Source organism: Mustela nigripes, chromosome 9 (genome assembly GCF_022355385.1).
Source record: "Mustela nigripes isolate SB6536 chromosome 9, MUSNIG.SB6536, whole genome shotgun sequence".
NCBI classification, from domain to species: domain Eukaryota; kingdom Metazoa; phylum Chordata; class Mammalia; order Carnivora; family Mustelidae; genus Mustela; species Mustela nigripes.
Genome location: NC_081565.1, coordinates 48,910,567 through 48,926,537, shown reverse-complemented (window position 1 = coordinate 48,926,537; position 15,971 = coordinate 48,910,567). Strand labels below are relative to the sequence as shown.

The 15,971-nt window shown below is 45.0% G+C and overlaps 1 protein-coding gene across 2 annotated transcripts in view; it reads right to left on the bottom strand.

Moving 5' to 3' along the window:
* The window catches only part of SLC24A2 (solute carrier family 24 member 2), a 238,957-nt gene that overhangs the window by 56,027 nt on the left and 166,959 nt on the right, over positions 1-15,971 (bottom strand). Inside the window, exon 5 of one of the 2 annotated variants that reach the window (XM_059411572.1) lies at positions 7,155-7,205. The exons of the other annotated variant lie outside the window; for it this stretch is intronic. Within the exon in view, the coding sequence (XP_059267555.1) occupies positions 7,155-7,205 (51 nt within the window). The remainder of the gene's footprint in view (positions 1-7,154; positions 7,206-15,971) is intronic. 2 annotated transcript variants of the gene reach the window in all.

Genomic DNA, 15,971 nt, shown 5'->3' with positions numbered 1-15,971 from the left:
ATGAATCAGTGTTCAAAGGACTTAGTTAAATTCAGAGGAGGGTCTCTCGTTCCCTGTTGGTGGTCAGACTGGTGCAATTGCTCTGGAGGACAACTGGGCATTATCTTTCACAATTTGAAATGTGTTTGAAATGTGTTTATGTTTTCATCTGGTATTTCTATTTCTAGGGACTTATTTTATATGTATACATTCCCCGCTCAGTAGAGTTTGCTCTATGGGCAAAGAAGATGCTCATGTCATGTTCTAATAACTGGATAAATCCACGAAAAATGGAAATATTGTGAATGTCCATCAATAGGGGACTGATGGAAGAGCCAAGCAGTGGAATACTACGCAGCTACCAAAAGGAATGAGGGCAGTGCTGATATGGAAAGGTCTCCGCTCTATGCTGATAACCAAAAGCCAGGTAGAGAGAGCAGCATATAGAAGAAAAGAGCCTATGTTAGAAAACCAGTAAGAGTGGTTAACTCTAAGGGATGAGTGGAATCTGGAGTAAAAGGAAAACTCCCCTGTATTGCCTTTCCTTATGTAGTGTTTGCTTTTACCTCTGTGTGCATGTAATGTTTTTATCATAAAAAGGGATAATTAAAATTACTTTGCAGTTATACTCTCTACTGTGCTAAAGGTTCGTATCCGCAACTCAAAGGGAAGATAGCTGTTGTTCTTTTAAAGGTCTATTTCACAGAAACAATGTAATGTCCTATTTGCTATAAATGTAGCCACATTAATCAACAGTTTATCTCTGAACTGGATCAAAGAATACACAGGCCTTCTATTTCAGAAGCTGTGTCCCAGGAGCCTACCTACCCACTGTCCTGGTAGCAGCTTAACCGAGATGGAGGATCAAGTTTTCAAAAGATTTAATCTTAAAAGTAGACTCGAAACCAATGTCTGCCATCACATTTAGTAAAAGGCACCAGGACAGAATCTCGGACATGGGATGGGAAGGGGCATCAGGATGTCCATGATCTGAACACTCTTCTGACGGAGGTTTCCTTGGTTTCTCCAGCAGAGGGCGCCTCACTGCCTTTTGCGGCAGCTCACTGCATCGTTGGCCCTGTCCTTAGGAAAAGTCTTCCCGTGCTGGGCAGAACCCTCTCTCTCTGCATTGAGGAGGGCTTCTTCCTTAACCTTTCTCGTCCCCATCTAGACTTAAGGGGTCCCCCAGACCTCCCTTCTCCTGGAAAGATAGACCCTACTTTATCACTGCAAACTGTCCGAGGAGCAAATCCCAACTTAGAACTGCTAGCACATTGGTAAGTTGTTCCCCTTCCATCCCACAGCCCCGTTTAACTCAGCAGAGCCTCTGGGGCGTCTAACAATATCCAGAACCCCCTCATCTCTGTGTGAAAATGCCTGACCTGACTCAGTCTCCCACCTCTGCCACCAGTAAGCCTGTTTCCACGTCCTTCACCTCTGCTCTGAATACTCTTTGCCTTTCTCTTTCAAATGAAATTTGGCTGTTTCCTGAAGGTCTGTCATGGCCCTTGAAAGGGGCAGCTGCTTGTCTCTCCAAATGCCCCACATTCCACCCTCCTTCCTCACTACTTCTAGACCATTTCTCCTTCCTCCTTCGAAGCGTAAGCCACCAGTGCCGCCTCCATTGCAGCTGACTTCCTCATCCCCCCTCCCTCATTCCTGAAGCATCAGAGTGCAATTCCCTATTGACTTACACAATGGCTGCTGTCACCAGCCTTGGTGATTTATCGGTAAGCCCTGCAACGCTTGGCTCCTCACCTGGTCACCTCCAGCTTCTCTTCCCTTCAGCTCACCTTATTCCTCTGCTCCTACTGCTCAACCCTAAACTTCATCATTGGCAATAACCACCCCACTTCCAAACTCCCGATCTGAAGCATCTAATTTTGTGTTCCCCACTCTCACCTTTGTGCTACAACAATTCTCTGAGTTCATTGGTCAATTCACTTAGGCTATCACCTTTTCATTGCCTTCTTGAATTCCTTGGATTCTGGGATGCAATTCTCTCCTGGGTTTCTGCCCAACCCAGTCTTCTTTGCTGGTGTCCCCCTTCTTCCCAGACTCTAAACTTTGGAGTTCCCGGGATCAACCTTGATCTCCTCTTCCCTATTGATTAATTAGGTATTCTTACCAGTTCTGTGGCTGTAAGAACAACTATAGTATGATTCCCAAATCTGCATCCACAGCTTTGACCTTTCTACCAAGATCCAGACTCCATTTCCACTACTTCCCCCACATCTCCATTTGGATGTCTCATAGGCATCTCAGATTTTACATGAGTTCTCAACAACGCTCCTAGAGCTTGCTCTGTTCTCCATCCTCCCCATAAAATATACAAAAATGATATTTTTTTTTTGTGGAAAGAATGCATGTTGCCTATCTGATATCAATTCCCTTTCCTCTTTTAAATGATAGAATACCTAAATTATTTGGGACATCAAATCACCTGGTTTAATAAAATATTTCCAGGCTTCCTTGAAACCAGGGGTAGGCATGTAACTGAGTTGTGGGCAGTTTTACTGGGAGGGTCTAAAGGGGAGTCTCCTTAAAAAGAAGACAAAACGGCTGGGGAAAATCACGTTGGCTCTTCCTCCTTCCTGGAATATAGGTGTAATGGCTGGAGCTCTAGCAGCAGCCATCTTGGACCATGAGGTGCCCTGAGGTTGAAAGTCATATGTTAGGATTACGGAGCAGAAGATGGAAGAAGCCCGAGGCTTGGATTATTGTAGAGCTTCCTATCTGCCAGGCACAGCCTGCCTCTGGACCTCATATATTTGAGAGAGGAATTAACATCCGTCTGACCAAAGCCACTGTTAATTTGGATTTTCTACTATATATAGCTGAACCTATCCAGTCTGATATACGAGTGTATATAACACTGTCTTATCCGTTTAGGCAAGGATTAAAATATAATGTGAAGGCCAGAGAAAACACCAAAGACCTGTGGCTGGACTACATTTTCAGAGGCTACATCTTGGGCAGTGGAAAACACTGTTAAATGGCATTTCAAAATTCAATTTCTCCTTGAAAACGAACTGAATTATTTCACTGCAATTAAGAACATCAAATAACTGGCTAGACTATGTGACCTTAAGGTGCTTTTGTTTCTTTGAGATAATGGGGGCTTTCAAAACTCAGCCGCATGCCTAATTTAGGACCCCATGATTCAGGTGAGACATTAGTTTCTCAGCTTGGTAAAGGGCCTCTTGGTTGCCATGAGCAGTACCCTTAATTTCATTAAGGAGAAGGTCACTGTAATTTTTGCCCTTGACATTGCAACAACTTTTAATATCTTTTTCCTTATGCAAATGAACAAAGACTTTTTAAATGATAGAGAAATTCTTTTTCATGGAAATGGGTATTTGTAGATGACAATGAGTTTAGGACAGTATACTACAGGTAGATTTCCCCATACACTGCTTCTTTGTAAAATATTAGTCAGGACTTCTGTCTACCTACCCATCGATACATCTCTATGAATGCTTATTTCCAAAGAGTAAAAATTCATATTTCTATATAATGTGATTGGTAGAAAGGTCTTTTCTCTTTTCAGTTCATCTGTTCTGTCACATAAGTTTGTTTTCTTTTGAACAAGCTTTCTACATTTTCATTTAGAGTAATTTTAGTAAGGAAGTCAAGTTCCATTTATTGAGGCTATTCCAGAATGAGAATGGTATGTAATTTGGGTATTTGCAGATGAGAAACAAACTATGGGTTATTAGCTTTAAGTAAAAATAAAAAATCACCCTTCCAAGAATATGCAGTCTTACTGCACGAGAAGATAAGAGGATGGCCACCCATGTAGAGGGATCTGAGGTCATCAAAAGACCACTTCTAGAGTAATTTGTTCATATCCCTGGAAATATCTTGTTAAATAAATAGAAGGAAATACAGTCCTTGGGAGGAGTAAGGCTTACTAATCTAGCAAGTCTAGCAATATATGTCAATCAGAGAGGGTGCTCCGTCACTAGAGTGACGGGACCACACCTAGTCCCACAGCTAAATACTTCGCTTTTCTGAGTCTTAGTTTCCTCATCTAATATAATACATCTTTGGGCTTTGGCTTCCTTATCTTCAATAAAATCCACCTTGTGTGGTCACTGTAAGGATTTAAATGACATACAATATATAAAGCCCGCAGCACTGCCCCTGGCAGGTGGGAGGCACCCAGTGAAGGCTGGTGTACGCCCATTCTTTGATACCTTTTTCAGCCTTGAGGTCAGAACTTCCACTCCTCCTTCCCAATATTGACTGGTCCTTGGGGCCCAGTTCACTTTCTCTACTAGTCTTCCCCTCAGGTTGAAGGCCATACTTCCTCTTTCTGTGTAGCCTGTGATCCTCTTCCAAATACCTATGGGACTCACCACTTCCTTCTTGGTGACTCGTGGTTCCTGTGTTTTATTTCTCTCCCTGTCTATAAGTTCTGTGGGGGCAAATTGCTCAGCTTTTAATCTCATATTTCCCTAGACCACCTGGCAAAATAACTTGCAGATAGCAGGTGCTTAAAATCATGAGCTGAATATGTGCAGGACAATTCTATTGAAGAAATCATCACTCAATTCCTCTTAAGAGAGGGTGGCCTAGAGAATCCATCTATCCATTTGCTCCACTTGAGGGGGAAAGGAAAAAACCAAACCAAACCAAACCAAACCAAACCAAACCAGGGCTTTATTTAAATTAGCTGACTTCACATCCCATCCAGAGAATTTTCTGGAAAGGGTGAAAAAGGTTGACGAGTTGTCTGGGCAATTACAATAAAGCCCTGCTTAAGAGCTAGTTGCATCTTGAAAACAGTGGAAAGAGATGCTTAACACGGAGCAGGGATTTCCTGAAAGCCAGCTAACCCACGGTTATGGCCCTGAACATCTTTATCTGTAGGACACGTCTTTCAGTTGTATGATGGAAGAGGCTCCAGTCATGACTTTCGGTGGGAGGGGAGGGGCCCTCGAGGGTTTGAAGAAGTCACATGTGGCTGTGGCCTGGCTTTGAGCCTTTTAGGCAGAATCCCAGAATTAGGAATAAACCGGGCTTGGCCTGTCATGGAGGCGGCTGCTGGAGGGTGGGAACTGATGTGGCTAGGGGAAGACTTCCAGTTCCAAAGTATCTTTTCTGCGAGTAACCATGATTTAAAATTTTAAAATGCTGCCTTCGCTGTGACTCGCTATTATTCTACAACGGATGAATGTTCAGCTAGGAACGGAACACATAGGGATAGGCAAGAAGGGAGAGGAGAGGGAAGTATAAGAAATGTGACAGGGTGCCCACGGGGGACTCCTAAACACAATTTCCTGGCCTTGCTAAGGGGCAGCCATGATCTTCCTTCCAGACGTGATTCTGACTTTGTGTTCCTGCCTAGAACGCCCAGTTGTTACCACATAGACTCATCGGATTGCAAGTGACATTTGTGCTTCTTCGTGTGATCTTGAACCGTCTGGCTTAGAGGGGCTGAGAAGGAGAGTGGCAACCTTCGCTCAGATGGATGTGGAGAGGGGCAGGAAAGGAGCAGAGCTGGGGGTAGATGGGGTGTTGAAGGCAACAGGGAGGCAGAAGCCCCCCTGACAATGGGAAGGTACAGGTGGGAGGCAGAGGACAGGAGGGAGTCAGAAAAGAACGTGGAGTCATGACAGGTTGGGAGGAAGCTAACAGACCCACCTTCCCCTGACCCTGAGCCACAAAACAGAGGCTGGGGACTAGCTGGATGCCCAGAGATGCCTTCAAACTCTAGAGTCAGTGAGTCCCAAAGCTTTAGCTTCTCAACCAACCATCCATAAAACTCGGAGGGGGTCTGAAGACACGGAATAATAAATGAGAGCTGGGACAAGAACCTGCCTTTAAGTTCTGAATTGCTCTTTCTAGCCTCTTGGTGGTAGGACGCTCATTCTCACGGTAGCTTTCCATCTCTGGGGCTCTCAGTTCCCCAGGTTCTTGGGAGGGTCCTGGGCCATAAGAGGGTCCAGTATGAGATCCCCATCATGGCCTGCTGCTTTAGAAACCATCACAGTGGTTAACGGAGAGTATATCCTAGTTGTTGTGCTGGAGCTAGAGTCGCGGGGGGAGGCGGAGAAGGAAGGGGCTTTCTTTTACCAAGGCTTGTCAGATGTTCACTTCTTGGAAGCAAAGCAACTAGGAGATCTTTGGCAAGCTAAGGCAATTTAGAAATACTAGAAGCTGAAAACAGGATATGCAACGCCTTTGGGAGTTTCTCTCATGTTGAAAGACAAAATTAGCTGATTCTCCTTCTAGGCTACCTTTGGATTACTTTTCAGAATCTAGTGTAAAAATCACATGGAAGCCCCAAATGTTTTTATAACTTCCAAATATTGTTTCTTATTCACAAGGTGGAGGTATGTGTAGGGTGAAATGGGGCGATTGGAGAACTGCCTTCACAAGAAAGTAGGATTTTCAAATCGCTGTTCCATGGTGAACTTGTTTCAAGAGAAGTGATTTTCACTGGGTCAAGACAGTGCTGTGGGATACTGCCTGGATTTCACTAGTAAATTCATTTTAAAATAAATCTCTGCCAGGCTTCATTTACAACTCAGGGGAAATGGTTGAAATGGTACGCTCGGTCTCACAGAGTGTGAACCCCCAGTAAATTCAGGTCCATGGGCCAGAACCGGGGCCCTGGCTTCTCAGAGTAATGCACTTGGACAAGGGCACAGGGGCTGTGGGAGCTGAAGACAGGACCCCACAGTCCTCTGCATTGGAAACAGGTCTCCAGCTGGTTTTGGGTGGAGGAGTTTCTTTGGTTCACTTACTTCTTTGGATAGATGGGAATACCCACCCCCTCGGAAATGCAGGGCTTATTAAAAGAGTGTTGATTGGGTGTGTTTCTGTGTGGTGTTGTGAGCATGTGTGGGAAACAATGCTGACCCAGTGGGTGTGTGCTTGTGTTTACGTTGCTGACACCATTTCTCTGAGCGTGTTACACAATTGAGATGGTTTGGATCATCTGAATGGAATAACATGATTACCCATGGTATTGCACGTCTCCAATCCCAAATAAACACGATGGCAAAAACTAGACAAAAATGTGAAAAGAATAAGAAATCACACAATGTCACTGAAGTCATGCAAAGAGGAAAAGAAGATGAAAAAACAAAATGGGCAAGCACCAGACACCATAAATGAAAAAAAAAAAAAAAAGCCAATGCATACAATTCTAAAATCATTCTTACCTTCTTCAGTCATTGTGTCATAATATTTTAGTTTTCCATATGATCCAAGTTCTACAACATCACAGTAAAAGACACAAAGATAAGGAACGAGCTGTAATGCAAGAACTTTGTTTTTACACATTCTTAATTAATCAGATTCAGAGTTATACTGTCAAATTCCGCAATCGTAACTATATAGAGATGTGCAAACATGGGCCCATGTGGCAGACAGCTTTCACGGCCCATTTTCAGAAATCACTTAAAATATATTATTCTCCCGGGGGTAGGATGTGCCCCGCATGACAGAAGAGGACACGGTTATTTTAACATCTGATGAAACAGAGCGCTTGGCAAGAGGACTTCACACCGGATTGAGGCTGGCCCTGTCATTTGTAGAGAGGTGATGCTTTAAGTGAAAGGGTAGAACAAGGACACTGTCTGGGCCCCCTGGGGCTTGCAGCCTGGCATCCCTGGCCAGGCAGCTGGCCGGCCCCAAACTTCATTCCACGGCTCCTCTCCAACAGAACCACTTTCGAGAGATTAAGGAGGTTGCTTGGGAAAACCCAAAATGCAAAACCCAAAATGCTAAACTTCCCTTTCACTTCTAGCTCCTATTTTAGACAGAAAACAGTGAATACCACGAGTACAGCCTGCTGAGAAGAGCTGCAAAATGTGCAGAGTGCTCTGGAAGGAAGAGGGAAGCCCCCTGGCTCAGGGCAGGTGACAGAGCGACGGCTCCCAGACTGAGGTGTTGCCTGCTGCTCTGTGGATGGTGGATGGCGGATGGCGGATGGCGGGGTGGGGGCGGGGCGGGAGGCTACCAGCAGCGCCTCCAAGTGCAGGGATCGCCAAAGGGCTGCGAGGTCGCGGACCCCCACAGGCAGAGAGCGCAGTTGGGCTGAGTTAGCTGGGGTTGGGGAGGAGAAGGGGCCGGCATGCACCATGTCTGTTTTCTTCCTTCAATTCTAAAATAGAAACTTTTATTCCTGTTCATCTGAAAATTCCAGATTGTTTCAAGTGACATGGTGAGCGGGTTAAAAATATTTTTCCTGATCATAAGAACACTCTTCCTATAAACCTCAAGAAACTAATTAGACTCGAGAGATACCCCTGTGATTATGTAGAATGCCTTCCTGGCTCATTAACTCGGGAAGCCAGTGAAAATCCACATAGGAACCAACTAATAATTGAGGGGTTTTGGGTGCAAGATGAGGGATCTAGCTTTAAGGACAATAATAAATATTCTTCTCTTTTATATTTATAGTATACATTCTAAATATGTTATGTATATAATGTGTGTGCATACATTATATATGTATTTTTTCCCTTTCGACTAAAATTTTGCTCAAGCTATTTTAACACCCCAATGCAAAATTATGCCTCAAGGAGAAAAAATCACCTCATCCTTATCTTTCTGCAAAAACCTGCCCACTCTGGTTTTGTTAGATACATGACAAAAGGTGCAAGTACTTCAATAAGAAATTGAATTTTATGTAAATAACAAGAAAGTCTTTTTAACGACTTCTGGGGATTGCCTTCAGTGGAATATAATTTTTTTCTGGGTATTTTAAGAACTGTAGTCTATTATACATAAGACATTGCACAAGCTTGGAATTCTTAAATGATCTAAATACCTTTATAAATATTAAATACATGGTGTTTACACATAATGTAAACATTATGTAAAGCCACACATGGTGGCTTTACACATAATGTATGTACGCACACGTATGTGTGCACGTATGTGAAATCTTACAGCAAGTTCACGAATTATATCAGGCAACTAATTTTTTTGTAGCCTGTGCTCTTCCCCTACTCAGCCTAAGCAGCTGGTATTCTCAACTATTTGCTCAGAAAACAGAAAGTGGGTGGCTCTGGGTTTGCAGAGTAGGGTGAAAACCATTTTCTGTGCAGGAAAGATAGACCACAGCAATCCTTCTAGATCTGTCTTTTTAGACGCACCTTCCCCATAGACACACACCTGTTTTTATGGATCAATTACAAACTGTCAAACATCTGCTTATATTTTTTACCCCTCTCTCTTGGGGATCAGGTATAAAGAAATACAAATACATTCTTCAATTGTTTTATTTTTACGCAGTCGAAATTCGAACCGTCCACGTTTGACAAGGGTCACACATACTGGTGGCTGCTGTGGCAACATCCAGACTGTTTCTTAGCTGCTTCCTTGGGTGAATGGGACAGAGGGATAAGAACTGAATGGAACATACCAAAAATAAGGCTGAAGTGGCGCAAGAGAGGTATTAAGAGTAGTGAAAAGCCAAGTAACAACAGGTGACGTAGCAGCTGGAAGCACAGGGAGGAAGGAGTGCAAGGGAAGGTTATGTTTGCAGGTGAAGGCAACCACGCTCATTGCTCACTGAAGCAAAGACAGAGAAGAGTGGCAAGGAAACCAGCCCGCTAGAATTGTCTTTTTGTTTTCTTTTTTTAAAGATTTTATTTATTCTCTTGACAGAGATCACAATTAGGCAGAGAGGCAGGCAGAGAGAGAGAGAGAGAAGAGGAAGCAGGCTCCTGGCTGAGCAGAGAACCTGATGCAGGACTCGATCCCAGGACCCTGAGATCATGACCCGAGCCGAAGGCAGAGGCTTTAACCCACTGAGCCACCCAGGCGCCCCTCTAGAATGGTCTTTAACACACACCGCGACAGGATGGTGAGATGCTGGGCGCAGGGTTCCCATGCTCCCAGGTGGTCAGGGCAGCATCCTAGGGTTAGTGGGGTGCATCTCCAAGAGCTGGTGGCTCCCATTTCTGAACCAGGGCCTCAAGGGGTGCAGGAAGAGGGGTATGATAGGTGACAAGGATGAACACACCATGGACACACCATGCACACGTCCGCCAGAGCACATCACGCAGCTGGCTGGTGTCCCACAGACCATGGATGCCTCATGGAGGGTGGTCTCAGCCACTGTGGCCTGAGAGGGCCTGAGTGGCATGAATGAAAACTCACCTGCAGGGGGAAATGGCCTTCAGTCAGTGCACTCCCCACAGAGACTAACCAAGGTACCATATCATTGGATTATGATTCCAGTGGGGCCTCATCTAAGCTGAGTTTCCTTGGGATGGGAGGAAGTGAAGGAGTTCAAGAGGGGGCTGCTTAGTCCCAACTAGCAACACCCATTATATCAACTGAGCAAGAGAAAGCTAGGACCAGGAGAGGGATGGGTCACCAGTGACTATCACCCTGGGTACCACCTGGTGTCTCTTCACTATAATATTTCTTGAAGAAAGCCACCCAGCCTCAGAAAAAATTCCAGAACCCAGGGACTGGTGTTGGAGTTGAGCCTGCAGGGTGATCGTGAATGTTGCCTGTAATGCTGACCACACTTGCATCCACGCTATTCAGACAGTTGAGGCTACGGGCATCCACACTCCCAGATCTCTAGGATGGATAGAGCCTTTGTCAATTCCTCTGTCCACTTCTTTCCAAGTCTTGTAACACAATGACCTGCTTTAAGGTGCCTCCTGATTCCTGTCCATACTTCATGATTGACAAGTCAAGGGAAGGGTCTTATCTTCAGTCAAGGAATCAATGGATAAGAGCTAGTGTTTTGGGCTCCTGATCTCCTGTCTTCAGAATAGCATGGATACAGATTTCTCCTTCCGACACTGACTTTCTCACTCCAATTTTTTTTTTAAAGATTTTATTTATTTATTTGACAGAGAGATCACAAGTAGGCAGAGAGGCAGGCAGAGAGAGAGAGGAGGAAGCAGGCTCCCCACTGAGCAGAGAGCCCGATGCGGGACTCGATCCCAGGACCCTGAGATCACGACCTGAGCCGAAGGCAGCGGCTTAACCCACTGAGCCACCCAGGCGCCCCTCTCACTCCACTTTTGAGGCCTCTGGTATTCTCAACCCCCTTTCCACCAAATCTCCCCAGACAGGAGCAGGAGAAAAGGGACTTCTTCCCTTTTGGACCTCAAAATTCTGATACATAAAACAGAAAGTCAGTAGAAGCACCAATGTTGAGTTCATTGTATGAGAACAAAAACTAGAAGAGAGAAATCAGTGAGAATGAGTATTTATTACTTAAGCGTTAGCTGATAGGAAAACAAATGATTACTTGTTTATTTTTCAAGTCAAAGAGCTTCTTCATTATTGGTATTAGTTTGAACTCAATGGGGAAGACATAAAAATTAAGGCCTATCAAGAAGGTGTGTGCAGATAGTAGATTATATCAACCCATGGAAGGATGATTTTTCAGTAGCAAATGGAAGTTAAGGTCATGGGCTTTGAAACCAGAGTGTAGGCTTGAATCCATGGTCTGCCACTTATTAGTTGTGTGACTGTGAGCAAATTCCTTGACCTCTCTAAGCCTTGTTGCCCTTAGCTGCAAGGGGCATAACTGTACCAATCCCATAAAGCTGTAGTAAAGAGTAGATGAATAATAATACCTACTAAGCCATAAGTAAGGGGCAGCTTCATTACCGTAAGCACCACGGAGAAGCTCAAAGGAGAACCGATGGGACACGGAGCAGAGCAGTTAGAGAATTGGGTATTCTACATAGGTCTGTTAAAGCAAATTCAACCCTACTTAAAGAGGTTTTAAATAGATATTTGTTGCTCAACAATAAAGGCTACTGTGCCACATCGGGGCCAGCATGGAAAAGAAATGTCTTCATCAGTCCTCTCCTACTCTCAGATCTATGGGGAATGTCACAACGTGGACCTCAACCATTAGGATAGCACGTGACCCTTCATCCATCTAAAAAAGACCAGTGTTCCATTTGGGACCTAGGCATGGCACATTCCCTTCCAATTTTGCACACAAGCCTGTCTCTCCAACTAGGCTGTCCATATGTTGGAGACAGAGACCCTCTTTCTCTTGGATCTCTTCCAGCAGAACCCAGAACAGTGCTTTCTTCTTACCACATTCTCCTCACGTTTCTTCAATGATAGTGAAGTTTAGGATGTTGTGGTTTGTTAAACTTCCCTAGAAGCTGAAGTCAGGAAGGCACGCACTGATGCCTGAAGCTTCTTGACTGTAGGTACCATGATGTCATTATCAAGGTTAAGAATGTTTCTGAGTGAGTTGGACAAGACGGCTGATTCAAAGTAGTGGCTCTACTACTTATGAGCTGAGTGGTCCACTCTGAGCCTTGATCTCTTCTCAGTCAAAATGGGGACAAGAACCGGGCCACCTGGGTGGCCCAGTCAATTGAGTGTCTGACTCTTGATTTTGGCTCAGATCATGATCTCAGGGTCCTGGGAAGGAGCCCCACTCAGTGGGGAGTCTGCTTGAGGATTCTTTCTCCCTTTCCTTCTGCCCCCTCCCCCTCTCTCCCACCTGCTCATGTTCTGTCTTCTCACTCCACTTCTCACTATTTGTTAAATAAATAAATACATCTTTAAAAAGATAAAATGGGAACAAGAACAATAAATACCTATTTTCAGGAGGGTTGTTGGAGGATCAGATGAGGACGAGCATAGAAAGCACTTTGCATGGGGACAGCGCAGACATCCTTAGTAACTGGTACCCCTCTTCACTGTCTGCCAAAGGTCCAACATGAACATGAACTCAGCCTAGCAGGAGGTTGCTGCATCCTATTCAAACTCTGATTATCTCTGTGGGTGGGCACCAGTGTCAATGTCTATACTTGCCACATGCAGGTCAGTAACACCACCCCCCCACCCCTGCAATCACCCACTGAGACTTCTTCCCTTAAACATAAGGAAAACTGCCTAAAGAAAATCTTTCAGTTTAGTGAAAGGCTGCCCTGGCTAACTTCCAGAACAGTGTGTTGCAGTTTTAGGCAGAGGTGTTTTTTTTTTTTAATTTTTTTAATTTGTGAATTTATTTTTGTTACTGAAATGTTGTGAATGGGCGAGGGGCTTGCCAGTTAGTATTTGTAATGTCCCATCCCACTCCCCAATATAAATACAGCATTTATATTTGCAGATCTATAGAATTTTTAAGTTTCTTACAGCATATCTAGCCTCACCTTTTCTCTCTTGCCTCTGCCTCATGTGAAAAACTTGCATCACAATAAGCACGAATTCTGAGTTAAAAGGTATCTTCCAATACAGCCCAGTGTGAAGCTTTTGGTTTCACGTCACCTCAAAAAGGACTCACGAGCCACCATAATGAATTACTTCCCATTCAAGGGCTTTCTTTGGTCATTACTCTTTTATATCAAATTCATGCCAATGCAAGTAACTTTTTTAGCTGAAAAATCATCTTGGAGAGACTGAGGTTAAACGAGGAAACAACCACGAGTCCTCACTTCCTATTCAAGTCAGAAGGAAAGGAATATTTTAACCTTCAAATTCTCACTCAGAAGAAGCTTTCAAAGTACTGATTCACTGCCAGAGCTTCTGTTACCATTCTGCTGGGGGGTGGGGGTGTGGGGGGGATGGTATTCACGTGCTAAGCCTCCCTAAGAGGCTCCTAATGTAGACACGCTTGCCCAGGGACAGCCGTACCCTATATGTGACCCTATGTAGATGTGACACGCAAGGGGTTACCAGAGAGGCTTTTGCTCTGCGGAGTTCTTTGACACCTGACTCTTCCCTTTCCAGGCTAATCTGTACTTCTTTCTCCTCTGCAAGATGAAAACCTCTCACTTACTCAGGCTTTTGGACGCCAGGCAAGAACCGTGCAGATGAAAATAAAGGGCTGAACTGGGGCGTCGTCTGCCATCAGCTATGGAGTTTCGAGGAGGGTTTCCCAACAGACCGCTCAGAAATTCATCACCTGATTTTAATGCCCTCTGAATCTCGCCCCTTCAAGACATGCTCTTCCTTTTTAGGCTCCCGGCAAACCCGGATTCTGGTTCATCACTGCTGATATTTCTGTCACTCCCACTCTGTCCTTCCTTGTTTATGTCCACCTGCTGATGTCATTCTGGGGCCCCAGCTCCCAACAAAACACCAGTGTTACATCCCTGGCCACTTCCAGAGCCAGAGTGGTCCCCAGCATCCGGTCTACTGTCTGGGGGCACGGAAACCATTTGGACAAAAAAACGAATGAACACCAGCCCCAGGTAGGGCCGTGGGCAGAGACAAGGACAGGGAGACGTGTGATTGTGGACACCTGGACAGTGTGCCTGCCCCAAAACGGGCAGTGGCTACGCACCCCCAGCTCCACGAAGAAACGTGGGTACAGTGTTGACAGACCTGCTGATAATTCAAGGGAAGCCAGATATCTGAACTTTTATATGAAAACTCTTTTTTTTTTAAAAAAAGACTTTATTTATTTGACAGAGATCACACGTAGGCAGAGCAGCAGGCAAAGAGAGAGGGGGAAGCAGGCTCCCTGCTGAGCAGAGAGCCAATGCGGGGCTCAATACCAGGACCCTGAGATCATGACCTGAGCCGAAGGCAGAGGCTTAACCCACTGAGCCACCCAGGCACCCCAAAACTCTTGCTTTTTAAATGTTGGCAATGAATTCCAAATTAAAAAACACCATCTGAAAGGGCACAGGGTGGCTCAGTCAGTTAAGTGCCTGACTCTTGGTATTGGCTCAGGTCATGATCTCAGGGTGGTGACATGGAGCTTGTGTCAGTCTATGCTCAGTAGGGGGTCTGCTTGAGATTCCTCCCCCACCCCACTCCTGCTCTCTCTTTCTATGAAAAAAAAAAAAAAAAAGACCAAACAATACCACCTGGGTCATATTTGGCTTATCAAATTATAATCTTTGTTTTAAAATCAGGTTGCTTGGTCTAACTTTCTTATAACTATTAGTTGGATGAATGAATGAACAGATGAGACCAACTTGGCAATTGGGACTGGGAGGGGTCCTTGCTAGGTAATCCTCCAGAAGGTCCAGGGTTCAGGATCACTACCTTGTCTCTCTTGAAGTGCACAGATTTATTTCCCTGGTGTGGGTCCTACTATCTGCTCATTTCTGGCTTAGGAACCAAGTGAATCTCTCACCTCGGGCTCCTCTGGGACTACCAAGGTGGAGCCCATGTCAGGCCCATGGAGCTGCCAGGATCCCGTGACTAATTCCCTCCTTAGGTGTATTCCTGCCCAGCTGGCTTGGCTTTCACACAAACCAACGGAATGGTTTGGTTTTGCATTGTTTCGAATCTTATTTTGGGAAGGAATGGAGGCTGCCCGTTAGGTGTAACCATTTCCCAATGATCTTGCAAGGAACTATCTAGACTGTGAAAAATCCTGTGGAAGGTTCTGAGAGGGAAGTTAGGACTGCAGAGGGAGGGGCCGTAGAATGACGTGCGAATTGTCATCCGCACACAGCGAACAATAATGTGTGGTCATCGTGTGGATCAGCCAGATGGTTCATAATGAAATGCCCAAGTGAGTCCCCAGATACTCTGACTTCTTATAAATTCGTCACCTAATTTGCAGCCTTGCTCCTCTGTGGTGTTGCTTAGCAATATCAATGGTTACTGATTTCTGTCCTGTGAGGAGCTGACTCAGGCCATATTTCACTGTAATTTACATGCTCTGGGTGATCAAGCAAGAAGAAAACGGGTATTGGATGGGCTTTTCTGTTCTTTTCCTTTTGAGGTAGGTTGGGGCCAGAGAGAGTACAGAACAGAGCAAAGAAGGTTTCTGGGAAGAGAAGGATTATTTTTTTTTAAAAGATTTTATTTATTTATTTGACAGAGAGAGAGAGATCACAAGTAGGCAGAGAGGGGTCGGGGGAGGAAGCAGGCTCCCCACTGAGCAGAGAGCCCGATGTAGGGCTTGACCCCAGGACCCCGAGATCTTGACCTGAGCTGAAGGCAGAGGCTTAATCCACTGATCCACTCAGGCACCCCAGGGAAGGATTTTTTGAGGAAAAACAGTGAGCAACCTAGACAGAAGAATCCACCCAAAACAGTGCAGCTAAGATTTCCTGGGCTTTCAG